General features: G+C 41.2%; 1 protein-coding gene across 3 annotated transcripts; it reads right to left on the bottom strand.

Annotated features, from left to right (window-relative positions):
* Positions 1–704: 704 nt before the first annotated feature.
* On the bottom strand, positions 705–27,423 carry spen (spen family transcriptional repressor). 3 transcript variants are annotated; one of them, XM_044351062.1, is made up of 15 exons: positions 26,990–27,423; positions 24,018–24,338; positions 16,024–16,638; positions 13,503–13,660; positions 13,149–13,349; positions 12,912–13,063; positions 12,670–12,795; positions 12,378–12,491; positions 12,180–12,293; positions 11,991–12,091; positions 4,012–11,866; positions 3,543–3,887; positions 3,238–3,432; positions 2,869–3,027; positions 705–2,749 (listed from the first exon to the last, which is right to left on the bottom strand). In XM_044351062.1, exons 1-15 carry the CDS (start codon positions 27,070–27,072, stop codon positions 2,618–2,620), a joined length of 10,671 nt encoding a protein of 3,556 aa, XP_044206997.1. In that variant the 5' UTR covers positions 27,073–27,423; the 3' UTR covers positions 705–2,617. The 3 variants fall into 3 exon arrangements, with proteins under 3 accessions (XP_044206997.1, XP_044206998.1, XP_044206999.1); XM_044351063.1 differs by lacking the exon at positions 26,990–27,423 and adding an exon at positions 25,877–25,967; XM_044351064.1 differs by lacking the exons at positions 24,018–24,338; positions 26,990–27,423 and adding an exon at positions 22,133–23,982.
* Positions 27,424–27,684: the final 261 nt, after the last annotated feature.

Genomic DNA, 27,684 nt, shown 5'->3' on the forward strand with positions numbered 1-27,684 from the left:
AGTGAGACTAAACAATCCTGCATTTTCTAGATATCTCTTTTCTGCACACTTGTTACAACAAGACAGACATGTTTAGACATACAAGATCCCCCACAATTCCCACTGTGGCAGACCAGAATTAAACCCAAGTCTTGCTGGCTGCAAACAACAACACAAGTCAGCCAAAGACAAGTTTCCTACTTGCTTGTGTGTTTTTAAGGTCTTAGCAAAGGTTTTCTGCCTCTTAGGTTGCACGGTTTCTTTTGACACATTCAAATAAGATGTGGAGAAAAATGACAACTCTGCTCCAGGGAATACACTGTCATATCAAGACAAATGAAAGGCAAAACTTTCAGAGAACAAATTATTTTCACGGTGAATTGAAATGATTGACTCTTTGATAGCCTGATTTGCCACACAAAAAGGCAAGAACCAGAGCAGTGTAGTTTAAGGAGATACTGACATCTTCTGACTGCTGAATGGACTGCAGCACTGAATGTGATGAGCAATGATATAAAATGCATTTTCACTATTTGAACTGCTGCAACTCTTGATAAGTGTTGCAACATATTGCAGAGGCATGAAACCTTAAGTAGCTTGCAGATTGTGGGTTGCAGTGAAGAAAGTCTTTTTTTCATAAGCCACAGTTAACATTCAGTATCATTTTTTCTGCACCAAGTCTGTACATCAACAGTTTCTTAAGGCAAGTCACAAAAACACAAACCCAGAGTGACGGACCATTTAATGATCTTCAGAAGTAAGTTAAACAACCATTTATTTTACAGTTTAAAATGTCCTCATGGAGGAACAGCAAAATACACTCAAAATGAAGATTGATCAAAAGACAGTTTTCATATTAATCACCGTTTTAAGTTGTTGGGGGGGTTTTTTTTTGGTGTATTTTCTTCTCATTTGTTTATCAAAAATTATAAGTGCCTTCAACATAACCATGAGAGTATTCAGCTTGCAGTCATAGAATTATTTACACCACAAAACTGACAAGCATGGTTTACTTTCAGCATCGGTTTCACACACCTCATCTCCTGTCTCTTTCAGACTGCTTTGTTTTGTTGCACAAAACAAAAATAAGGACCCTGAAGAAAGACAATTATAATGGGGAAAAATACACAAGAGCACAGATTAAGGACATTAGTATTTACAGCTTGGCTCAAGGAGACGTTTAAGGGGAGAGATGGAGACAGATGATCAGCACATCCATTAGCGGCATGATGTCAAGTTCAAGTCACATTCATTGCCTTTATGATTACCCTTTAAGATTTCAAAATAAAGCATGCTATAGCACATTTGTTATGAAGTCACGACTTAAATGACATCAGGATGTAGTCCTTAATATGCGAGAATGATTTTCAGACAGCAGGGGGCAGTAGAGGACCACATCAGGGGCAAGGAAAACAGGACTACAAACAGAAATGCAACCCCTACAATACAATGGTTCCTTCAAAATGAGGATACAATTTCATAATGTAAAAGCACTGTAGTAACAGAGTCAGATTGATGAACAATACAAAAAAAAAAAAAAAAAGGAATCAAGTCTGCCCTCCAAGTGGCAAAATACAAAATCACATATGAAAATAGGTTCTGATCAACTTTTGTTTTAGATACATTGCGTGTGTTGAGCATTTGCAAAAGACATTTTGGCACAGAATCAATTTAAAAAATATTTTTTTGAGAATATCACTCCTGGATCCTGCACAGATCCTTCCCATCATTCCCCTTTTTGCCCCTTCCCAAAGAAAGAAAGAAAGAAAACATTGAGATTTGATGATCTGTCTTGTAAAATAATTCACTTGGTCTCTCCACATTGCTTCAGTCTTTAAATATTTATAATATTTACAGTTTCACAATTGTCCACAATACCCTTAAGCTTAAAGAAGATGCAAACAAAAATAAACAAATTAAATATTCTTTATAGTCCCCTGTTGAGGCATTGAGTGTAAACTGTACAACTCTAAACGTCCCCTCTCGAGTTCCTGGGGCAGGGAACACTTCGGGATGGAGAGTTGAGTCCGGAAATGAAGTAGAAGTTGGCTGACAGCAAAGGAGCAAAAGCAGTATGACAGGCTGAAATGATCATTTGATCATTTTCCAGGCAATGATTTTCTTTTATCTTGCACAAGCATGGCTGATCACGAGAGTAATCCATAACATGTATCATTTTATACTCAAATCTGTACAGAGTTCACAATTTTTTCCTTAACATAGTGCAATGACTTATCACATCATTTCTCTTTTTTTAAAAAAAAACATCACAATCACTTTTATGAAGGTAAAAAATATCCCATAGGAAGGTCTCAGTCCATAGCTTTATGAATGATATGAATTAGAAAAGGCTATGCACAACACCTCCAAAAATGGCAAAAATGAAATGAGCAAGAAATGGTCATCAAAAATCCCATTCGACCCTTCATATCCACTCCGTAAAAAGGTATCGTTTTTGGAATTTATCGTCATTGGGTGACTTAAGGACTTGGTGAAGTGAAGGAAAAAAGTTGAGTGCATGCTAATTAAGATTTTTTTAAAAGTCCAACTCATAAAAATATGAGGCAATTCCTGTTTACAAAACTGGACGAGTCCAAAAGGGCTGGTGTTGGCTTTGTTCAGGAAAAAATGGAGGTAATTAAACAGAGGCAATGACAATCATGAGGTGAGGGGAAATGCTGGAGATGCTGTTGAGAAGGTCCGGGGCCAGGCGTGAAAGGTGGCTCTCCGAGAATTCACACGGTGGGAAAATCTGCACCACATAAGCTGGCTGTGAATCCAAAAATGAAAATAACATGAGAGAGGGGACAAAATCTTCTTGATAATTATTAAACACGGGTGAAATTAAAAACAAAAAGGTAGAACAGAAAGGTTTAAATGACCACAGACCTGATTGGAGCCAGGGTTGGGCACGTTGATGATGCCAGCTGCCTGTTTGGCTTGCAAGTAGGTGATGAAGCCACTTTTCAAGGCTTGGGTTTGACCAAGGACATCTTCTTGGTCTCGACCACAGGGTAGTGCCAGAAGCAAACAGTAGTCATTCTCCACCTGCCATGAATGATAAGTCTTTACCATAAATGTAAACATAAAACACACCACAAAAATTAAGACAAATGCATTATTTTTATTGTTATTAGATTTTAGTTATTGAGTAAAATCTATGAATTTGTGATTAAGTCCCTCTTAATTAGTCAATAAAGACAATCACCGAAATTTTAGAACCTGTTTTTCAGAGGTAATAAAATCCAAAATACTCACAGTCATTCTGCGTGCCACACTGTCCAACTGGGAAGCCTCAAGCCTCATCCTCTGAACAATACGGAGAAGAGGACCTCCTTCTGGGGGTGGCAGGGAGCGCTGGGCCAGTATGGTGTTGCCAGAAACAAAGTGCAATTGGACAGCAGCCTGGTCGTTCTTCAGTGCCAACAGACCTTGCCATACAATAGGATATTTCTGTACAAAGAAAATAGAGGTGGGTATTTAAACATATTTTCCTCTTTGGTATTGTCATTTCCATGTATGACGGATTCATCATGATATTTCTGGTCACTCTGTCTTCCTACCGTCAAAAGCTGCACCATGTCAATGGAACGATGTCCTGAATGTTCCAGCTTAGCATCAGGCCGTGGCTGCAATGAACTTGATGGGGGTACTGCTGGCAGAGGTGTTGGCAAGAAAGCCGGAGGGCCTTTCTGTAGAGATAGATCTGGCTTGTGAGTAACGCCCATTGGGGATGTCATGGGAGACTGGTATGAGGGTGAGGCTCTATCCCCTGGTATTCGAGACATGTGCGAGAGCTCTGAAGAGGTAGCATGGCGAAGATGGGAACTCTCAGGCTTGGGATCACTTCCTCCCCCATGTGACTGAGACATTTTACCCCTGTGACCAATATCAGGCTCCGGAGGCACCTGATTAAGAAAATACATAGCAAATTAAGAGGTTTCACTTGAAAATACAATTACACATGATATGCAATATAAAATGTTGAAATATTTGTGCAAAGTCATAGATAATAAAAGCATTTCAAATGACCTGTGAAGATGTAATGCCTTGGTTAGCCAGGTTGTGTCCTGATGAAGGATGTCCAGGAAATTGGGATGGGAAGCCCCGCATATCACGATAAACTGGAAAGGAGCCTGCACCTCCTGAATGTATCAGCTGAACCCCATGAGCATGAGGAGACACCATGACAGGACTAGATGCATGGACTCCCCTGATTCTACTTTCGTTGGAGGGTGGATGTATCAGCTTTCCTTCTAGTGGTTTGAGAGATTCTTTAGCTGAAAGGTCCACGTTCTTCCCCACTATAGGACTCTTTGAAGGCCCAGAGATGTTGCTTGAAGAGGTTGTTCCAGTTTCTGAGGTGCGTGACTGTCTTGCTTCTGCAGCAGCCTGCTCTCCCAGTTGCTGGTGCATGAGGATGCGCTGGTGCATGTCTCTGTACTGGTCCATACGTATGCTTGGGTGGAGTCCTCTGTGATCACTGTGAATCATCATTACATCTGATTGGAGCTGTGGCACTGAAGGTCTACTAAGGGCTTGGTTGAAGTGTCTGGGGTCGTCTTCATTTACACTGCTGCCACCACTACCACCTGATACTGACCCCTGGGGACTTGAATGAGACTGCAGTACCATATCTCGGATGACATTTGGCTGCGGCGTGTTTGAGCGCTGTGCAGGCCCCGGGTGGGGAGAAGACAAGGAGTCACCTCGCCTTCCATAGTTTATCCCAGACATCGGTGGGGTGTTCATCCTGGCTTCGTGAGCCATTGACTGAGTGACACTGTGAGGTTGAATTATGACGGAGGACTGTTCTGATTGCGGGTGATGCATACTAGAATGATATGTAGATAATGGAGGCATGCCATGACCCAGAACAACAGAGGTTCCTATAGGAGAATTGCTTGGAGGACAGGCTTTGACATAAGGTGAAGGAGAGTGAACAGCTGTTCGTGGGGACTGGGGTTCTTGTTTTAGGTGTAAAGCTGACCGATCAGTTGGGATGCCAGGGCTGGGGCTCATGCGGGTTCCAGATAGTGATGGATGGTGTGGACTCAAGACCGGGCTGAGGTTAGACTGCTGAACAGCTTTGCCAATGTCCATCTTTTTTGGTAGAGGTTCCAGTCCTCTCTTGACATGCTGCTGCTGCTGTATCACAGCTTGGTTGTACATTAAGACTTGAGGAGAACTAACTGGCTGTTGGAACATCTTAACCACACCACCCTGGGACGATGTATGATATGGAGCTTCAGATTTGTCACACCCAAGACTTTCCTGCTTGGTACTGGAAATGACAGGTTGAGAGTTATAGGACTGGCCAGTCAATAGAACCCCTGCATGCCCATAAGCTGGACTTGGGGCTACTTTTGGCCCAGGCGACTGGGATGACGTTATGAGTGAGTCTTGCTTTATCTGAGATTTGGATACAGATTGCTGAAACTCTATATCCCCAGCACTGGCTTGGGGAATCTGACTAATTTTGGCTCTCATCCTGTGAGGTCCTTCTGTTTTCTGACCCGAATAACTCAGAACAACAACACCCTCTGATGTATTGACCCTTAGGCCACGACTGGAGCCCGTACTGTAGGGAGTGGTCTCAACAACGGAGCGCCCTCTAGTCCCATCTTCAACTACATCCATGCCATGGTAGCGATTATTCTCATTAGAGTTTGATCTAAATTTTTGCTTGGGAATAGACAGGCCAATGCTTCGGTTGCTTAGGGAAATTCGTGGAGTTTCCTCTGTATCATAAGGTATTGGAATTCGACTTATTACTGAGGTAGCAGGAGAAATAATTGTATGCTGGGTCTTCTCTCCACAGTTCTGTTGGGACTCTGTCAGTGGAGAAGGTTTGTGGTATATGGGCTGGGGGGGTAAAGGTGTTCTTTCTTCATGATGTAACTGTCTTGGAACCACTGTATCAGAGGAATTTTCATTCTCTGACATCCGTGAAGTATCTGACAGGACAGATGTCACCATAGTGGTAGGTATAGAATTGCTGTTTGATGCGGACACGTATTTAGGTTCCATTAGGATTTTTCTTAAGGTACTGGAACTAGGGTCAATATCTGAGGCCTTGGTGTCAGGAGGCATTGGGGGATTTGTTGAAGGGTTTCCAAGTGCAGTTGATGCTGGCACAGAGGGAGTTACCACTGTGACGTGGCATGAAGGAGCAACATAGATTCGACTCTCCTCAGATCTAGGAGGCCAGTCTGGCGAAAGTGGCATTTTGGCAGGTCGCAAAAGGGGTACACTGAACTGGGATACAGGCTGTGGGCGGGCATGAGCAGGGGCAAGACTAGGGGTAGATGGCTCCGCTGCTTGCGTATGCTTTTTACAACTGGAGATATTGCTTGTGCCTGAATGAAAGGCAGATTCTTTGGGTACAGGCTGTTCAACTTCAGGCTGTTCTGCTTCTTTGGGCGTGTCTACGGTTATAGCACTTGTAACATCACGCCTACATGTTGCAACAGCAGTGACCACAGAGGCTGCTGCAGTTGCCCCAGCAGTAACAGTAACTGCTTTTGAATTAATGGTTTCTGGATCCTCTGGGATTGACTCGGGTAACTTAACTGGGGAAGGCTCTGGATGTGAAACCTCTTCAGCCATATCTCCTTTCTTGTTAGCTGCACCTTTACGACTTCTCGACTTCTTCGGGGTTTTGGCTCTAACTTTGCCTGTTTTCTTGGGTGTTTCAAGTAGAGGGAGGTCCTCAGCTGCCTTAGAGTCTGCCATTAGCCCCTTTGGACTAAGTGTCAGAGGACCATCATCTGAGTCTGTGGCAAGAATATTGTTGATCACCATGTGTGTTTCAGGTTCCATGATTTCATTGGAGGAGGGGGATATCACGGATTCAGGGGTAGGAATAAGAGCAGTGTAAGTAGGAGCAGCTGTGAATGCATCTGAATCTGCACATGTTTCTTCAGCTGTGATGGAATCAATAGCAGCTGCAAGTTCTGTTTCACTTGCAGGATTAGCTCTCTTTTCCTCCTCAACCTCACCCTCTGGCTCCACCACAACAGGAGGCAATACAGTAGGTGGCCCTGTAGGTGGTTCCTTATAGGGCCGAGGAGGCTGCTCAACTGTAAGTTTGGCAATATTTTCAACTGCCTGCTCTAGCTCCATCTGCCGTGCTAAGAGGGCAGCAGCTGGATCAGCAGGAAGTTCAGGTTCAGATAGGGTGTCTTCCTTTTCCTGCACATCAAGCTCTTTTGATTCTTTTGGAAAACCTATTATCTTTGCTTCCTCATTCTCTTGTACTACTGTCTTGGTTTTTGTAATACTGGAAACTTCAAATGACTCTGGGTCATTGTCCTCTGAACGAAGTAAACCTTTTACATCATCAACGCTTACACGGATCTCAAGATTTCTTAAGCTGTGTGACTTATCTTCAGTGATCTGCTTGGTATTTCTTTTCAACCTTGGTGATTTCATTTTAGCACTCTTTTCAGGCTGTTTTCTCTCAGAGGAGTTAGTGTCAATCTTTTCAATATCCCCATCAGCAGATTTCGTTCCACCACAATCTTTTAAGTCTTTTTCCTTTCTGTGTACTGGGGAGCTTGCGTTTTCCGCCTTTTCCGGTGACTTCCCAAAAAGTTCAGAATCACCTTTAGGCTTAAGCTCTGAGTCATCTTGACATGCCAGATCAGCTTGTTCAGCTAGCACGGTAGTGCTCCCAGACTGTTTGTCTATTCTGTTTGTTTTCTTGTTAACTGGAGCAGTTGAAGTCAGTTGTGTTTGTTGCACTTTCTGGGTGCGTGGGGAACGCCATCCCTCAGAGGCTTTCACAACCTCCACAGAGGTTGAATTTTCTCTGACCTCTGTGTCTTCTTCCGTCATTTTCTGCTGATCCCCCTTTACTGGTGATACATCCTCACCTCGTTTGACGCCTCTCTTAGGTGGGCGTCCTCGCCTAGTGTTGGTAGATGGAACTTGGATGTCTTGCTGTATTGGGTCTTTATCAGCACCACGTTTGCGCATGGAGCGTGATGACTCAACTACCTCTTTGCCAGCTTGGTCTCCTTCATGAAGCGTGGCATAGACTGATCTTACATTCCTGCGACGTGTTCTCCCATGGATCAAACTTGATTCAAGGTTTTGTTCAGAATCTGATGCATGAATTGGTGACTTGGATGTGGTTTTAGTCTCAAATGATGCTTTTGGTCCTTCTGCTCGAGGAGATGAGGCCCTTTTAAGTTTCTCTTTGTCAATCCGTTCACTCTTTCGTGTTGCAGGTTTCTCTGTGGCGACAACTGGAGAAGATTGTGAGGTACGTAATACTGACAGTGGTTTTGCCCTTTTACTCTTAGGCTGTCTGCGGTTTGGTAATGGTTTTATTTCAACCTCTTGCTCTGGCATACATGCTTCACTATCGGTCTCAGTTTTCTGAGATTCCTCGAAGAGTTTTGCTTCCTGATCTTCTGTTTTAGGTTCTGTCTTAATCATTTCAGATTTTTCTTCAATCTTTGTAAAGTCAGAGTAGGTGAATTCTGCAGTCTCTCTCTCATAGCTACTAAGGGAAGCACCAGGTGTGGGAGGCTTATCTTCCACAAGAGGATTATGTTCCACTGCCAAACTATCTACAATTTTTGCTTTGGGTTCAATTAACTCTACTTTTGTTTCCATTTCATTTTCTGGCTCTGAAATGATGAGTTGAGGAGTTACGGTTAGCTTGGGAGCAACTGGTTTGAAGTCTTCCATAGGAAGAGAATGTGATGGGGATACCTCAAAAACTGGTTCCACTTTTTCTTCTTTGACAAATGACACAGTTTGATCTGAGGATGGAGTTAAAACTTCTTTCTTTTCAGGTGGAGACATTTCTTTAGGGCAAGTAACAAATGGGGAAACTGACAAGGTTAATGGGTGGCTGGGTGATTTGTCATCAACCTTCAGTACTGTGTCAGATACCTTATCAGACAGCACATCACCACAATTCTCCACTTCATCTCGTTTAATCTCTACCACTATCGCGTCATTCTCAGTATCAGGTGGGGGGTGGTCCTTGTCCTTTTGTTGTTGAAGCTCCAAAAAACGACTATGGAAAAGTACTATGGGCTCTTGTGGGACGTCACCTCCTCCAGATTCAGGCTGTATCTCAGCAGCACCTGGCTTAGTGAAAGGCCTAGCAACTCCAGTTTCTAAATCTTGGTCTTTACGTTCAAGATGCTGCAAACGCCGGGAATCCTGTTCAAAGATTGAGCTGTGCAGGAAGCGAGAGGCAAACAGTTCCTGACGTTCTTGGTCCTGAGGCTTAAGTTCCTCCTTTTTATCATGCAGCTTTTCATCAGAGTCAGTGCGAATCTTTTTCTTTTTCATATACCAAGAGGGGATAGGTCGAGGTGCTAGTTCTACCTTGTCCTTATCTGAACAGCTGTGGGAGGTTGGAAAACATGAGGGAAGAAAGGACCAATTATCTTCCCTGGAGGAATACAATGTCTTGGCTCTTTCAAGGAGTGCTTTTGTATCAGGGGTTATAGTTTTATCTAATGCAAAAGAATAGAACTTGTTCTTTTCCAAGGAACCAGAAAGTTTCAGGTCTGTCATCCTCTCGTCACGCTCCCTGAGGATATAAGACAAGGAACTATTGGATTTGGGAGAGACGTGTTTGTTCTCTCCATCATCATCTGAATCAGACTGCACTTCTCCAGGCTCCAAATCCTGTCCAAGGCGTTTGTGAAGGCTTTCACGTTTTGCAATATCACTTGGAAAAGTCATTTCCATTCTAAGTGAATCAGACTTGATCCTTCTTTCCCAACGTTGCATTAACTCCTCATTACAACCAAGCAAGGTTGTCTTAAGTTTTGGGAGATCAGTATCAGGAGACTGAAAGTGTCTAGCTGTCAGGCCCAAACTGTTTTTCAATGACTCTGTGTGTGAAAATTTATTGTCTGTTGTTGGAGAAGATTTTCTTTCTTTATTTATAACTGACAGAGAAATCTGGGCAGTTTCATCTTCCTCATTTGCAGAAAAGTGACCAGCTGCTATTGAGGATGTTATACTCTGATAAATGTCCTCATGTAACTTTTGGGAACTTGCAAAGTTGCGGTCTCTTTTTGCCCCAACTATTTCAAAGTCAAAATTCTCTAATTTCTTTCGTTTACAGGAAGAGAAGTCATCATTGGCCATATCCTGAATTGGTTTTCCAACATCAAGCATGATATAGTCCTTTTCAAAGTCATGAGTCTCATTACTAGGTGGGTTTTCAAACTTGACTAACTTATCAGGATCGCCAAGCTTGGGTCGCAGCCATCGACTCTGTTCAATTTGTTTTGTGCAAATATTAGTCTGGTCAATGTGCACAAACTGTTCGTCTCCGTCATCCGAGTCTCTGCACTTCCCTCTCCCTTGTTCATTTTCAGACAAAACCTGTTTCTGTTGTTCTTTTAATTCATCCAAATCAAGGCTGCCATCATCTGACATCTTGGTGAGACTGGAGCTGTTCTCACTTTTTGAGCCCTCTAAATCCATTTTAAGGTAGGGTGAGTCTAAATGATCAGTAGAATCTTCAGGCAGCTCCCCTAGCCGTGCCGGCCTCTCCAGAGAAAGGCCTACTGAGTTGCTTTCACAGTCTCGTCCATCTTTAGGACTATTAACTGAAACCATCCGGACACATTTATCCTTGTGGTGCTCCTTTTTATGCATCCCTTTCAACAAAAGATTCTTATCCAAATCTGTCTCCTTCGAACTGTTCCATAGTTTATGAAGTCCAGGTCTACCAAGGTCCTCCTCACTAGTTCTCTTCTGTCGATCGGTTTTCCCAGAGTCCTCAAAACGCCTTTTCCTCGCAGCTAGACGGTCAATATCCACAGAAATACCACTGTCAAATCCTATTTCAGATTTTCCATGCTTTTTGGATTTGATTTTAGCGTCCTTGTCAATAACCTCCACTAAACTGTGCACATTTTTCTCTCTGGGCACCTTTCCGTGCTTAGAGACATCACCTTTTGATGGTTCTGCGCGGATCGGAGGACTCCTCTGGTCAGCTGAAGGTGACGCCAGTCTAGGACTGTCACTCCCGCCCCTCGGTATTTGTTTTTCTTGGACAGAGTGACCAATCAATTTTCCTTCTTTTTCTTTAACACGTGTTAACTGCACCACACAAGGCAGAAGATCTAGCCTTCCTTTGCTCAAGCTTTCCTTTGGCATTTTACTGTTTTTAGTCCGAAGGACAGACTCAGGGCTAACATCCCTTTCAAGCTCAGGTTCTGTCTCACATGCTTGGATAATAGGTGATGCAACTTTGAGCTTTTTAAGCCTCTGTTTCTCACTTTTGTCCTTGTCCCCTCGATCTTTACGTCCAGCCCGCTTCTCCTTTTCAATCAAGTTCCCTCTTTCAACGTCAAAAACTCGATCCTTTTCAAGTTTGTCAGTTTTATTATACCTTTCAGTGCGTGCCTTTTCAAGTTTTTCAAATCTGGGTGGGGATATTGAACTGCAGCTACCACTTCTTTCAGAAGATCGACAACAAACTCTGCGGTCTGAGTCACTTGGTATCCTCTCAGAGAGCGAAGGAGATGCAGTGGGGCTGGCAGGACGACGAGAGGCAATGTGAGATGGGCTTTGGCTACGCTCAATGGTCCTCCTCCCATGATCACGTCCACGATCTGTTTCAAAGCGTTCCCTCTCTCTTTCACGTTCCCGTTGTAAATAGCTGTATTTGCGAATGTCCTGCTCATAAGGGTCAGCTCTGTATTCCCGATATTCCCGGGGGTCTTCAAAGTATTGTGGATCATAGTAATCTCCCTGATATGGGTCCCATTCAGTGTAGAACTCCCGACTTCTTGCAGGGTATTTACGACGTGGATCTTCTGTATATGTTCCTGGTGTTCGCACATTTTCATAATATTGTCTTTCTGCTTGAAACTCATATTGAGTTCGTCGATCATCCCTGCCAAGAAAAAAACCCAAAAAAGCAAGCTATAATTTCATGATACTTTGGTATCAATAACATTATGTTTGATATTAGACAGTGTTCTGGAAAAAGTATTATCTCTTGAGCAAACCACACAAACCTTCTTTCAGAGAGAATGTCATAAAAATCTCGAATATCTTGTCCAGATGCCTGCATTGAACGATAGAAAGCCATCTGACTTTCCTGATTGGCAAAGTCCACCTGAGAAAAAAACAGAAAGGTAAGTTATAAATTCTTACAACCTGTCAGGCATTGAAAACACATAACATTAGAGCAAAACTTCACTTACCTTGATTTTACTGCCCCCTATCTTCCATCCCTTTGTGTCCTTAACAGCAGCTTGTGCATATTCAATGTTGTTATACAGGATAAGGGCCATTCCTTTCATTCTGTCAAATACAACCTGCGGAAGACAGAGAAAATAGAGTCCCAAGGTGCCAGGGAGTAAACAATGGGAAACTATGAGAGGGAAAACACACGGCCTTACCTTGACAACATGTCCATAGCGGCAGAAATGACGGGTAAGAAACTGCTCCGTTGTGTTTGACGCTAATCCATCCAACCAAACACAAGTTGTAGGCATACTCTTTCCAAAGCCCAGCTGAAAAAGGCAGGATAAAATGTAATACTGCAATTATTTTATCTAACAATGAATAACTTAAAAGAACTCATAAATAATGAAGTGCTCATAAATAATATTGAGTGCGTTGTGGAGGATTATTGTGGAGGTGTAAAGACAAGATTTAGAATTAAATTTCAATGATTCGATGAATTCTCACCTTTAGTCTGTTGTTGCCAAGGTATTCGCCATCCATCTTCTTTATGGCTTTACATACACTAGCAATGTCGCAGTACTGTAGAAAGGCATACTGCGGGGCCCCATTCACCTTCTTAATGTCAATATCCTTTGTGAATGTAATGATACAGAGATATACTGTTAGTAAGCATGATCATCTCAAACTATGAAGCATTTTAATAGGCATATAGCCTGATTTTCAAATACCTCACAACATTCACCTACCACAATTTCTCCAAAGCGTTGAAAGATGTTGAGCAGGTCATGGTAAGTGGTTGTCTTCTCCAGGTTTCCAATGAATAATGTCCGCGTGGCCTTCGGATGAAACTCGTCTATCCTCTCATCCAAGGGTCGAAACTCGTTTTCACTTTCTGTCTCTGAAAAATGAGTGCTCATTATAATCTTGTGCATGTTGCCAATAATCATGTTCCCGCTGCAATATAGTTAAAGATCACAACTTACCGGGGCCATTCCACGCTGTGACATCAATTTGCATCCCAAAAAAAAGCTTCCCCTTTGATGCCCCCAGTGCTTTCTCTTGGTCTTCTTGCTGCCGAAAAAAGACAAGTCCATAGCGCTCCTCTGAAGCTCCGTGGATTTGTACAGATGTGACCTTTCCATGTTTTTTAAATTCATGGAACAAACCATCCTTCAGACTTGTATCTGTAGTAAGCAGATCAAATGTTTTATTAAGTATGCATACTAGCAATTATTGTTGTTAATAAAATGTGTCAGTATTTGAAAGATGTACAGAAATACAGACCACTATTTCTGCATGACACTCTTTGTTCACACATACTGCACCTCACAACTAACCTGTAGAGCGCACAGGAAGGTTTTGGACCTTGATGCCAAAGCTTTTACGTGGTTCATCTTTGTCAAGGGAGGATAAAGGAAGTGCTGAGGGTGCAGGAACAGCAGCAGACTGCACTGAACGTGCTGGGGAGTCATCACTTGAACTACTGCTAGAATCACTGTAGCAAAAGAGGAACATGGACTTAGATGTTGCTGCAAGCCTCACAGTTTTATCTCTACCACCATAGATGTACAATAAAATGTAGTAACTTGTGATACTGTGACTGGCTGTTGCCAGTGTTTTTATCTCAGTAAGATCAGAAATTGAAGTAATATATTATGTATGCTGTGAATAAAATTTTAAAAAACCGTAAGGGGAGATTTATCATTATGCAGTGCCTCTCTATAGGAGGCAGAGCTAAATGCCCTTCCTTTGAGAAATCATTAATAGATTGGATAATACACGCTGAAGGCTATTCTGTAATGTCTCAGCGGAAGAAGAGAAAAACATCCCCTTTCTCCCAAAGTCTTATTTATACGGTGCATAAGTATAAAAAGATGGATTTACACGTCAGTTGCAAATCCATGGCTGCTTTATACACCTTTTTTCTCAAACCATTCCCATGGCTGTCTCAGCTTTCTAGGCCCTCTGCTGTTTGTTTCCTTCTCACTTTCTCCTCCTGTGCTCAGACACTCCCGGAAGTGCTGCTGACGGAGCCTGGCCTGTGGGAGTGGGCAGGCAGCCAGCACTGGCCAGAAATTTCCAGTTCCAACTGGATCTCACGGAGGGGGGGGAGCCATTACCCATACACAGAGGTAGGCAGTGAGAAAAATATACCAGCCGTCTCCTGAAATTCCCCTCAAAGCACTACCTCGTCAAACCACATGTGTCGCTACATGTCGTTCAGAGCTGTGGACTCTGCTGTGTCCAAAGGTGATGCAGTTAAACAAAAAATAAGCAGCTGGAGAGGGGTGAGGCCAATTTATGTGGTGGAGTAGATAACATGGACAGACAATGTTTTTTTTTTTTTTTTGTTTTGTTTTAAATCTTACAGACCTCACTTGCATTTGATAATTCTAGCCGTTTTGTCATTTATGCATTGTTTATACAATTATTTTCAACAACCTCCCAAATCAACTAATAATACATTTACAAGAAATTAGACACAATTATCATTAAAACAAATACAGCAACACTCAACAAGCAGAAAAATGGCCAACTTAGCGTGTCAAATGAAAAACAGCAGAGACCATTACAAAACTGAAGACACATCTAGAGCAATTATATCACTTATGATCTTTGTATGCAAGTGAGTCCAAAGGTTACGATGTACAAGACCTTATTAGCTACCTATATTTTTTCCTAAAACTCTTTACCGCTTACCCTATTTCTAAACTTCAGAGATGACAAGTGGACCTTCACCACCTTAATCGAAAGTTTGACAAGTGGTAATAAATCAAATCTTAGTAACACAAAATGTTTGTCATCACAGCAATCACCTGCACCTTTTTCCAGGCTCAAATTATTCCTATCAACAATGAACTACTCAGCCAACAACCTTGTAAAAATGAATTGATAATAAAAATGGACATAGAACTCTGCACAGTTCACACTGCTTCACAGGTTTATACATTTATTATCATTGTGCAACTCATGCTGTGCCTGTGAATTATTGAGTTCAATATTATCAGCTGGCCGAAAACAAATATAATGTAAAAACATAAATTTTCTAAAATGCAGATACTTGCATTCAATTTGTGTCACATGCTGGGTGGAGCATGGAGGTATGTTCAAATGCTAAAAAACAGAAAAAGCAAGTCTATCATTGCAGCAGTCATCTCTGACACGGTTCTTACGGTGGGGGTGACATTGGTCCGTAATGTTGGGTATGTTGGTTCTTTTGTAATACTGTTTTTACAACCATGACATATGAGAAGTTCTGTATCCATGTCTGCAACAGTTTTAACCTAAAATCCCCACAGAGTTTAGTCTTTTAAATGTTTTGTCATTGAATAAAAAAAAAATATACACTGTATCTGCTGAAGAGACATAATTATAGTATTAGAAGATATGATATCTTGAAACAGTTAATGTTATAAACCACAGCTTCTGCATTAAAGGGATGTTGAGCAACACAGTGTTCTAGATAGGAGTCCAACTAACCAGTGACGGAAATTAAATGCACACGGAAGTCTTGGCAAAACTGGTGCTTTGAAAACGAAAAACTGTTGCAGGATTCAATAAAGCCAGTACAGCTGATAAAAAAAAATATATGTAGGAGAAACTGTATTCTCATTTCTACATATGGAAACCATTTGCAATGTCTTCCACATGAACACATTTTTTTGTTAAATCTGAGGGAAACTGTGAAAACTGAATTACAATCATCTCAGATATTGTGTTTAAAAAATATACTATGGAGTTATGGTTAAACTGAATTCATTAAACTAAAAAATTCTCAACTTAACAGTTATGTGTATAATAGTGTGTAATATTACACATCTACTGTATATAGAAAACCAGAAAATGAGTTTTGCTCACCTGCCACTAGTGCTGCTGCTGGTACTGCTGACTGAGTCTGAACTGGAGGAGCGGCTGCGAGAGCCTGACCCGCTGTGGGAACGTGGAGGACGGGTAGCCTGACTTGCCAGTCTCTGAGGAGAGGGATTTCGCGAATGTGTTGAGTGTGGAGACCGGCTGCGGCTGTGGCGATACGACCGCTCCCCGCGGCGACCCCTGTCCTCCCGGTAAAGGTCCCTGTGAACCACACTGGCCAAAGTAAAGGGTTCCCTGGCTCGAGACTCATAACGAGGCTCTGGTGTCTCAAAGCGACAAGGACTCCTGCTGTGGGAGCGGTAGAAGCCAACCCCGCTGGATGTAGATCCTCCACTTCCTCCTGTCGTGGCCCCTGCTGATCCACTTGTTCCTGTGTTGCCAGCAACAGCGCTAACGATAGTTCCACCAACTCCTGACGACACCGTTGTACCGCTTCCACTGGAGGTACCAGACCCACTCCCAGCTGTGCTTAGAGTCCTTTCTCTTGCATCACGATAATAGTCCGTTTCATAGTGCCGCTGGCGTTCGAAACTGCTACCAGGACGCTCATGATGTCCGTAGGCACTGTGATCGTATGCCCGCTCCCGACTTTCAGCCGTCCTAACAAACAGGAAAAGAGAAAAACATCACATTACAGTTAAGTTTAAAACGTTTAAGAAAGCTGCTAGCATAAGACAGTGGAAACACAAAATTTTCAGGTGCCTCTGGTGGGTTTTTTTTTTTTAATTAGACACATGGGAAGACGGGGCACTAAAGTGTTTTGAGAAGGGCAGGTTTAAAGCATCTAAAAGTGAATTCTTTACCAGACTACAGACTGAACTAGAAGGAAATTTAAACGATTGCTTCGTTGAGACATCTGAGGATCAGGTTTTACAAGTTTTCTCAGACTGTTTACGATTTGTAGATCCTTCTCCCCCAATACCAACCATTTATTTCTACAATGAAATGCTGTTTCTATAAACTTGTTGCAGGTGTTAACACAAGCTTTAAGAAAAGTGGCAGCTTATTTTGTTTTGAACTGATTTTCCTCTGAATACAGATGTGCTTTCTTTTATCAGTTTCCCAGCTCAAGCACCAGAGAAATACTCAATTAGTACATCCTACTGTAAAATGCAACACGCTATATTGAAAATATATCAGCATAGGACACACAGAAGAGATTTTTAGCAAAAGGCATGCATTCAGTGTTGTGATAGAACAGAAATCTGCAGCTTATTTCGTGTTATGATTGCAGGATATAGTGTAAACCTGCTGCACAAAGATGACATAATAAAAAGGTATTACATGAAAGATTAATGTCTTTATAATGTAGGTTGCAGAGTCATTTTAGTCTCGTACCGCCTAGCAGCTATAACAAAAGCAACTATTTGAGGTGTATCATTTATCTGAAGGGCTTTGTTCAAGGTTTTTGGAGGTGACTTACGACAAGCCTTTTGTTTATAATGTTACACAATTTGACACCACTTGTTCCTCTGAAAAAAAGGTCTTCAAAGTATCTTTTATGGAGACGCAGATTAGAAACAATGCTAATAAGGACATTATGTTCAGACCTGAACATCGTCTTTCTGAATAAAGCAATCAGAATTTAATTTGGTAATACGACTGCTGTGTCATTACAGCAGTCATATTACCAAACTCTCTGTAATGAGCGGGACAGGGCAGCAATTACCACTGTTTGAATTCAGATCAAATTATAATCAGCAAATTAGTCATGATGTTCCAACACAGGGTGGAATATGGTTTAATATAACAACTGTTACAAACCCTCACGCTACTGGTTCTTTAAATAAGAGACAATTGTTTTCATTCTTTGTCCAGTTCAAAAAAAAGAGGATGGAAAAATGTTGAGATTCAACACAGTGTTGGATTTCAGTGGGGGGGAAAATACTCTAACTGTTCAAATCAGAGCTGCAACAATTGGTCAATTGAAAGTATTTTAATAATTGATTAATCGTTTGGGGTAATTTTTTAAGAAGAAAAATTCCCAAAAACCCAAATTCTCTGATTCCAGCCTCTCAAATGTGAATTTTTCTGGTTTCTTTCATCCTCTATCAGAGGAAACTGAATATCTTTGGGTTGTAGACTGTTGGTTGAGACAGAACAAGACATTTGAGGACGTCATCTTGAGTTTTGGGAAACAGTGATCAACATCTTTCACCATTTTCTGATATTTTAAAGACCAAACAACTAATCGATTAATCGAGGAAATAATTAACAGATTAATCGATAATGAAAATAATCGTCAGTTGCAGCCCTAGTTAAAATAATAAAAACCTTTGAAGTCTTTATAACTGTGACACTATAATACATTTGAGACTATATTTGTATATGCTGATATGTATTTACTGTCTTGGATGTATGTCTGATTGCAAGAATGAACTGTACTGAGTATAGATTTGTATAAACAAAAAATACACAATTACAGAAATCATGCTTTTGCTATGTGACACGTTTCTACGAATAAAAAGAATAAATTACTAATCATAGAAATCAAAGTTTCCTTGATGGAAATCCTAAAAGGTAATGAAGTGTTTAAACCAGAAATGCTAACATAGTTGAGAAAACCAATCAATGTGCAGGGCGTCCTGAGTGTTATAATGCTGATATCATGTAACTGCAACATGCTTGGTTTAATTCTGGCAGAGACAAAAGGCTTTTATTCCTGCTGGACCCTTTTCAGACCTTCACTACCTCCGTACCTCGTCCCTCATATTTCCTGCCAATCACTACTTTCAACTATCCAATAAAGATACAAATGGCTGAAACAACTGTCTTAAAGATGATATATCATAACTGTAACCTAACGTTCAACAAAATCATGTGCTCCGTCTCCTGTCAATGTTAAATTCATCATTTAATTTGAAGTGTGAGAAAAGCGGTCTGAAGATTCATTAAAAATAATCCGATTGATTCCCTGGATGGTATTTAAAAAATCTTCCTTCCTGATAATTAATAGAGGCATCCAAATCTTTTGTGGTTGATTTGGACCATCAGAGATGTTTTAATGTGTCTATCCAAATGTTGCTCGCTGGCTCGCATTCTGCTAAACTGTCTCCATCAACAGAGAACTGTAAGTACAAATCAAAGACTTTTTAACAAGGAGAAACTTCTGAAACTGTTTATCTCAATAAAGAGAAACTGGCAGCAGCCTTTAGTTAGTATTTTCTTCATAGTCATGCAAATGACAGCATAAAGCTTTGTGTTTTGAATCTCAAGTAAATGTTTGTACGGTCGTTCTTTTGTCAACACATTGCAGATTTAAAAGCCTCTTTTTGTAATGTTTTTACTTCTATGATTAACTATCTCATCCTTCAAAACTTTGAAAGATGCTCGATTCAGTGTTTCCACCAGACATTCTCTATTAGTTGGTTTTAGATGTAGGAATTCGTCAGCCGCTTGATAAGAAAACTGCTCCCTGCACTAAAGCTACACAGCTAAAGCATTGCAATGTTTTTCGGTGCACGTCCAAAACCCAATCTAGAGGTGATTCAAGGTGAACATCTACGGACACAAACGTGTGAATTTCTATATCCAGAACAGTTACTAAAACAAACTGCCTTCATCTACGCCATAGAAACCAACTGACATGTGTTACATGTGCTGCTGCTGCCATGTCTCTGAACCGACACCCTGTGATGTCCTGAATGGCATTTTGGTAAATGATCCATAAGATGAGTTTCTTAAAATGCCCGACCTGACCTTTACAACTGACAATAAATGTGTTGGCATATTCACTCTCACATTTTACTGACACACTTGAGAGGACTTTGACAGACTACATTCATGGCCTGAGCTTAAACTTCTATACTAAATAATAAAACCTGTAAACCCTTTCCAATTAATTGTTTTTTTATTTAGTCACTTGTAAAGATTTTTTTTTTTTAAACTGAGCAAAAATTGAAATCTATACCAAATGATAATTATTGACTGGATCTGAGGTTTGCAGGGTAGCTATTTTATATCAGGTTATATGGATCCTCTGTGATGTGGCTAAACTAGAAATATTCATCTGTGTGAAACATTTGACATAGATGTAATCTATAAATCCTAACAATAACAACAATAAATGCTAACAAATGGAAGTCTTTCATTATGTCTTTCCATCTAGAGGTTTAGTCATTGGACACACGAACAAGAGAACACATGGGATGCGGATATTCTGCTTGATGTTGAGAATAAATTGGTTTAGGAGACTAGAACTATGTCTCTATTTCACTGCACTATACGCAAGTACAGCGGGTCAGGGGCAAATTCTGTTTCAGCTTATTTGATTTAATCATCTGTGTGCAGGATTCATGAATAACATCTATGGCATAACGATGTCTGCTGTGAAATTGATGGATTACCTTGACCCCTAGATGCTCTCGAAAATGCTAATTTGGTGGCGCAGGCTCACTGCTCAATAGCCTTCAATTTCACTTCAATTTCACTTTACACAAAACAGGTCCTACATTATTCATGGAGCTTAAAAATAATTCAGTTAGACTTTTTTTTGGCAGAATTTCCATCAGTGTTTGATTATTAGTCTGCTCTGGTGCATGCTAAGCACATCAACTGTTTTGGGATTACGTGAACAGAATAATTACAAAGGATGCATTCCAGCAGCATGTTAAAAAGGCGACTTAAATGGAGTTTCACTCATGTGGGAACAATACATGCGTATTTGTTTTGTTCAAAATTTCCAAAAGTATTGTAAGTGGTGAATCGTTAAATATCCTTTTGCCATGTAAACCAACTGTTTAACTGTTTAACTGTGTAGCGTCCTGTTGTCATCGCAGGCTAAAGCACATATATAATGGAGCTAAGGTTGGTGATATAAATAAAATCTTCTATTATATTATATATAATTTTATATCATGATAATGATGTATTGTGATATAGTAAATTTACTGGAAACCTGTTTGCTTTTAAAGTACTATATAAATAAAATAAACTTGAAACTGGTAAACTCTGTTTATTTAATACAACCAGAAATTAAAGGGATAGCCACCACAGTATAAATGGTCCACAAAAATCTCTGGTAGTTGACAAATTTCTACTGTCTCACTGTGATTGTCGTCATTATCGTCCAGTCCAACATGGAGCTGTGATGTCCCGAGTTTGAATCCAGTCAGGGACTTTCTGACGAGAGTGAAATGCTGCAAAAATCTTAAAAAACTCATTTTTACCCAGTTGATGCTTGCTCTGCACTATGTGACATGTTTTATAGTATTTGGGTTCTACTCTCCTCCAATAAACATTTTAAATCTGCAATTACAAGGCTGGAACAAAAAATATTGGAACTATAACTAATTATCATTTTATCAATGATTACGCAGGTTATTTTTGATCAATTGATAAATCATTTAGTCAATAAAATGTTATTGTAACAGATACAAAGGTGAAATTTTAAACAGCCTGTTTTGTCCCGGCAATAGTCCAAACCTCACAGTTATTTGATTTAAAATGATATAAAACAGAGAAAAGCAGCAGATCCTAACATTTTAGAAGCTGGAGCCAGCAAATGATTGGCATTTTTCTTCATATAAAGACTTGAATGATTAATCTGTTATGAAAAACTTTGATTCATTTTCTGTTGATTGACTGATTATTCAACTATTTTTTTTGCAGTAAAACATTCTAACATAAACCTAAATTGACCTCATCAAAGCTTCAATCAGAAGCCATCTAAGATGTTTATCTGATAAATATTTCATTCTGCTGTCTCGCCGGTTTGAAAGCGATATTACCAAAAATATGCACTGCATTAATACATAAAAGTTTCCACAGCCCAATTGTCATGTTATATTTAAACAGTGTTGTATATCAAAATGGGCATTTTTACTTTGATCTCTTGTCATGAATAACAGCTGCAATATTGATCTATTCATTGTAAGGAGAGCAGGAGACAAGAGCTGAAGGTGGGGTCAGGTGAGAGGAAGAGAAAGGAAAACAATACAAAGGTAAGGTACATATTTCTGCATATAGACATACAGGCAGTAATAACAGTCTATGTACCAACTACTTCGGTTAGTGGGGAAAATGGAGAGAGACAGGGGTTCAAACTAGGGGGTTAGAGAGGACAGCTAAAATACACAGGGCAGGACATACCAACCTTTTGAGAGAGTGGTAACTTGACCTATAATTCCAAATACAATCTAGGGAGATAGAACTTTGTGAGCAGACAAAAATGGGCAAAAATGTTGAGTGGAGGGGGGAAAAAAATTGAAGCAACATTGTTCACGTTAGAAAATGTAATCCTCATCTTCAGGGCAGCGGATCTCATGTGCATCGTTGAGTTGGAGTGTCCGGTTTAAATGAAAATAGTGAAAACAAACTCGCCGTCGTACGGATCCAGGTTAAGATGTTTTGTATGCTGGAAAATGTCAATTCAAGTCCATATATCCATCCAAACCAAAAAATAAATCAGCATTGCACTAAAATTAATACAGGATATCCAGGAGTCCATCTTCAGTAATTGTGCACCATTGACTTCCCAACATCAAAGGAGTATCTAAAGGACAAACTGATGGAAAAAAGACTAGTATCTTCATTTGTGAAGTTCATCCACATTCCACTTTACAGCAGTAAAGTAGTCAAACTCCTTTGGCAGAAGGAGGGAAATCTGGCCGTGACAGATTAGGAATAAACATTATGTCTATTAATGGTAATCCAGATTCTTGTTTACAGTAGCACTGTATTCATTCCCAGGGTGGAGAATGTACACAATAGTTGTGAAGCTCATGGATGTTCATGTCAGTTGTCTATCCGTGATTCTCCTTTACAAGCACAAGAGCCTGCATGTAGTCCAAACCTGAGCAGAGTCAATGAGAAACGCAGTTCATGGGCACAACATAGTTCTGTTTGTGATTGTATCCGATGGTTTAGTTATAGTTCCACATTCAGGAAAGGAGGAGGTAATCCACAGGCGTGAGGTAGCTTATCTCCAATGGTAAGGATGGCACAACTTTCCAGTCACAATTTCCAGCATTCTTCATTGAATTGTACGATCCAAACATAGTCCATGTTGGTCCTCGGCAGATCTACGAGTCTCGGTTGTTGAAAAGTAAAAATAATCTCCACAAAAATAAGGCAGGTAAAAAAAAAAAAAAAGTCATTTGCTCACTTGTTTTTGTTGTCTCTACTGAGTTGGATCACCAGTAGAGGTCTCCCAGCACTCAAATTGTAATGCCCTGATCTCAGACATAATCCCAAATAAAACAACACAAAAAAAAAAAAAAAATACAAAGAACCAAGAAAGCAACCCATACCTTTAGCATGATAGAATATCCTTTAGGTGTCTGGCCAGTGTTAATCCAACAGTGGGGAATAAATATCCTGTGAAGGTTATCCACATGACTCCAGCCCACGAGAGAAGTGAACACCTCCGTGAGGTGTGCACAATAATTGAAAACCAAATTAGACTAATCCAAACAATGGTGTCTTATACATATAATGTGTGATCTTGGTTGTTTTGTTACATGAGGAAAAAAGGGTGACATTAATCCACCAGGCAGGGCACGTAACTCCAGATTAGGGGAATCCCAGGGATGGCCGCTGGACCACTCTCTCTTTTTCTCTCTCTCTCCCTCTCTCTCTCCAATAATCCTGGGAAATTTTACGATATCCAATCTTTGCCCCGTATTTTCCGCAAATGATATATCCACCTCACAGAGATGTTTAAGCTCACAAAGATAATCCCCAACAGCCATTTACACTATTGACTATTCGTTTAAGTAATGGATACACTTGTGTAAAAGCATGCTTTCATTTACGGAATATCTCGGTGTCTACCTGCAAGTGTGAATCCAAGAGCGCTGGCCACGCTCGGAGGACTTTAGAGGGGATCCCTACAAGATTTAATTCTTGAGCATGAACTCTTTTTCTCCTCTTTAACCCCCAAACAAGTAAATGAATAGATGGTGGAAAGATGCTTGGAGGTAAGGTGTTTACCAGAAACCACGGTTCCCCCTGCCTTCAGAGAAACTTTGTCCACTTACCCGTCTAGTCTGCGTTCATAGCGTCCATCTCTGCTGTGGAGCGACGTGGGGGGCCCATACACGGCCCCCCCTGCCGCCCTTGTGAACCCTGATACATCCCGGCCACGAGAGCCTAAGGACAGACTATCGTCCAGCCCCCTCGCGGCACTAGGAATTGTGCCTGGTTCATTGTAATCAGTGCGCAGGTCTCTGTCCCCCATCTTGTTGATAGCATTATGAGCCTTTTGAGCACTTTTAATGTCCACAAAATCCACAAAGGCGGCGACTCCACCTTCTGAACCGCGCTTGGGCAAGACCTTGACACTCTCCACACGTCCATATCTAAAGAGAAAACAAAGGAAAAACAAGCTGATCAATGGGTTGGAAACTGAAAACATGTTGCATCAGTATTTATGAATTTAAAAACAGGGTTTTCAGTTTAAATTCTTGATGTGAAAAAAAAAAGAAAAAGCAAATTCCCAAATGATGACATCTTTTTCAAATTGCATAGTGCAGAATTCATTTATGTCAGTGTGTGTGTGTGTGCGTATCTGAGGAGGGGTGGGAGGTGACTTTGCTACCCTTATTTTCTGCTCTGTGTTACTTTCTTTCAAGGCAACAGTAACCCAGCAACTGGACTTGAAACCTCAGCACATTGCATGTTAATAAATGCATACATTTCCTAACATTAGCATGTTTCCTAGGAGTTGCTCTCATAAGCTTATAGCTACTGGAAAGCACACAGATGAGGTTTGGGCAGCATTTCCTGATTCACTGTGTGTGGGTTTAGAAAATCAAGAAGCATTATGCATACTTATATAGCTCTGTTTTATATAAGCAAAGCATGTTTTTGCTGCAATTCAACATGATTAAAAGCTACAATGGAGTTTTTTAAAAGATGTACATGAGGGCAAGCTTTCCATTGTTTCCTTAACAAGCCTGTAAATGACTAAATACCCCGTTAAGTGATGGTTGAATTGACTGATGGGAAGCCTATTACTCTAAATTTACAAGCACAGTAGGATTACAAAGCCCGCTATCATCTGCGTGTGTTGTGTTTCCCCCCCCAAGAATCTTTCGGGAGTGTATTTTCGCTGTCCGACAGAGACAGTAGGGTGCCCATAAATTTATTGGCATGCCAGTTCCCAACATTGAGCCTCCGACGCCATTTTAGAAAAGCTGCTCACACTGCTTACTCATTCTCCCGTCCCCCATCTTCAATGACTTCTATCACACATTGGGCTGTCATGCACCTGCATGCTCTGACCACCTCTGGGTTAACGCTGGAGCTGAGGCAGCATGCTAGAAAGGACTCGCCGACACAGTTTCCCCTCAGCTATTGCAATAACATGCTGCCAGTCACCATCCGCCCCCCCCCCCACCCCCAAACATAACGTTACGCACATCATAGCACAGGCTAATGTAAATAAAACACCATATAGGCTGCACATTAATGTGCGTTGTGCACAGCTGCATGATTCAGTCAAGAAACCATATTTGCAGGTCCACTCACTGCATCCGTCTACCGTAAATTAAAAATGAGTGCAAAGAACAATATTAATATAATCAGTTTATATATTTTACACAGTCCTATGTTGGGGGTAGGCTGTGCGACAAACGTGCCATTCGTTTACAATTTCTTTTAGACAGACATGTATGATTTATGCTGGTAATTTAGCAGCTTTGGGTCCGATATGGCGACGCCTACACACTGAAAAAAAAAACGCAACGTTGCTCATATAGATAGACTGATGTTTTTCAGCAGTCTGGTCTTCAGCACATATGGACGGAGAGGCGGGCTGCTATTTCCTTGACAGCCGATGAGCGAGAGGCGAGAGCGCGCACACAACCGTGATAGCCACACAAAAATTCATATTTACATTTTTCTCCGTCCAAGGAAGACAACAAAGAGCCATAAGCCCATACATGGTGCGTGCGTTTGGTCTCCTCCAAAAGCCCAAACGTGAAGCGCAAATGGAGTTAAATTGCAGTCGTAATTCAAATATCGATATGTTGTCTGATTTTCCTTCAGTCGGGTCGCGCTGCGGGCTGTGCTGCTCAGCGGCTTGTGGAGAAGCAACGCTGTAATAATGTAGCAGAAGATAATTCACTTTCTGCGCTCATGAGCGCACAGCAGACACAAGTAGTTCAACGTTACAATATTGCACATCAGTGACCACAGCGCCCTGTTCAATCACAGCCAGGCTGCAATAATGTTGCAGCGTGGACGGCGGCGTGATGTCGCGTCACCTTTGAGGTTTCACTGACTTGTGTTGGATTTAGATTTTGTGTTAGACTGAATTAGCCTCCTGCAACAGCTACAATGCACTCTGATAGACAGGCACATGCTATGCTAATCGATCATACTTTGTGCACAAGTCTGGTTGGGAGCAGTGACCTGACACTCACAGAGAGTCAAGTGAAACACCACAACACACACGGCGATAGACAGACTACATACTGTCTAGAAACATGCAGACTGTTAAATGCAATAATATACAATGCTAGCAGCTCCCCAGGTGTGCTGAAGTTTGTTTACACTGACTGTTACACTAAAGAAAAAATGTGTTTTTATGGTCACCAGGTGGAGAGGTAGGCTGCCTTGAAGTCAAATGGTTACCTGGTGGGAATGTAGCCTACAGCCACACAGCATGAAAGGACAAAGTAAAGTTATCACCTAGCCTACAAGTTAGTATCCGCGTCAAAATGGCAAAACCACGTCTGCCAGCTGTGTGGTTGAAGCGTGCTGGTCGTTTTCTTTTTTTAAAATCTAAGCTAAAACGCAGCACAATGTTGTTGCTTATGGAGAGCTGACAGCACAGTTGCCAAATGGGACTTTGCTACAGGGGAACCTCCTGCTTCATCCCGACTTCACTAAAATGTGACACAACAGAGAGAGATGCTGGCCGCGCACTCGTCCTTACATTACAAAATACACACACACACACACACACACACACACACACACGTCGCTCATCAGTGTTTCTACTCACCGCTTGAAGTGCTCAATGATTTTCTCCTCTCGTACATTTTCGGGTAAATTTCCCACCCATAAATGTCTGGTTTCCCGGACCATACTGTGTGCTCCTGCTCCCCGATCATACAGATGAGTTTGCTATGTCAGTTTCTTCCCGTGCAAAATAGATTAGCTTTGCAAAATAAACGCCGGACTAGAAAAGAAAACACTCGGCGCAAATCATTGACTGCTCGTTGTGACCCAATGTAAACCATTAGGTTGGATCCCCGCACGCTGTTTGATACTCTTCACTGTTAAAGCGCGATCTTGCACCCTCGTGAACGCGCGCCGGACTGTTCCCGTGACTAGGCGCGTCCCTGACACCATGCGACCCTTGGGTGTCGAAAGAAAGCATGTAGCTTCCTAAAAAGATGCAGCAACTTCGCTTGTAATGAAAAGGCACACCGCGCAGGCGTGGCTTTGTGTGTGAACTTCTTTTTTTTTTTTTCACCCGATGAGATAGTCTCCGCCCATGCGCATGCGTGAGAAAACCCCTGGTTGAATGTTGGTGCTTTGACATCTGAGAGGCTTTGACACACTGGAGGATCCCATCAGTGTCAGTTGGGTATAGCAAAGTGAGGCACTCATACAGTAAAGCTAAATTAGCCAAAGTCTGATATTTTTAGAATGCTTTGTTATTATAATAGGATCCATTTGATTTTTATCAATGAT

The sequence above is a fragment of the Thunnus albacares genome, chromosome 5 (genome assembly GCF_914725855.1).
Source record: "Thunnus albacares chromosome 5, fThuAlb1.1, whole genome shotgun sequence".
Taxonomy (NCBI): Eukaryota; Metazoa; Chordata; class Actinopteri; order Scombriformes; family Scombridae; genus Thunnus; species Thunnus albacares.

Coding starts and splice junctions, on each gene's coding strand:
- spen (XM_044351062.1), bottom strand. CDS start 27,072: ATGGTCCGGGAAACCAGACATTTATGGGTGGGAAATTTACCCGAAAAT. Junction 16,639..24,017: donor TATGAACGCAGACTAGACGG/GTAAGTGGACAA, acceptor CCTGTTTGTTAG/GACGGCTGAAAGTCGGGAGC. Junction 13,064..13,148: donor CACAGCGTGGAATGGCCCCG/GTAAGTTGTGAT, acceptor CTCATTTTTCAG/AGACAGAAAGTGAAAACGAG.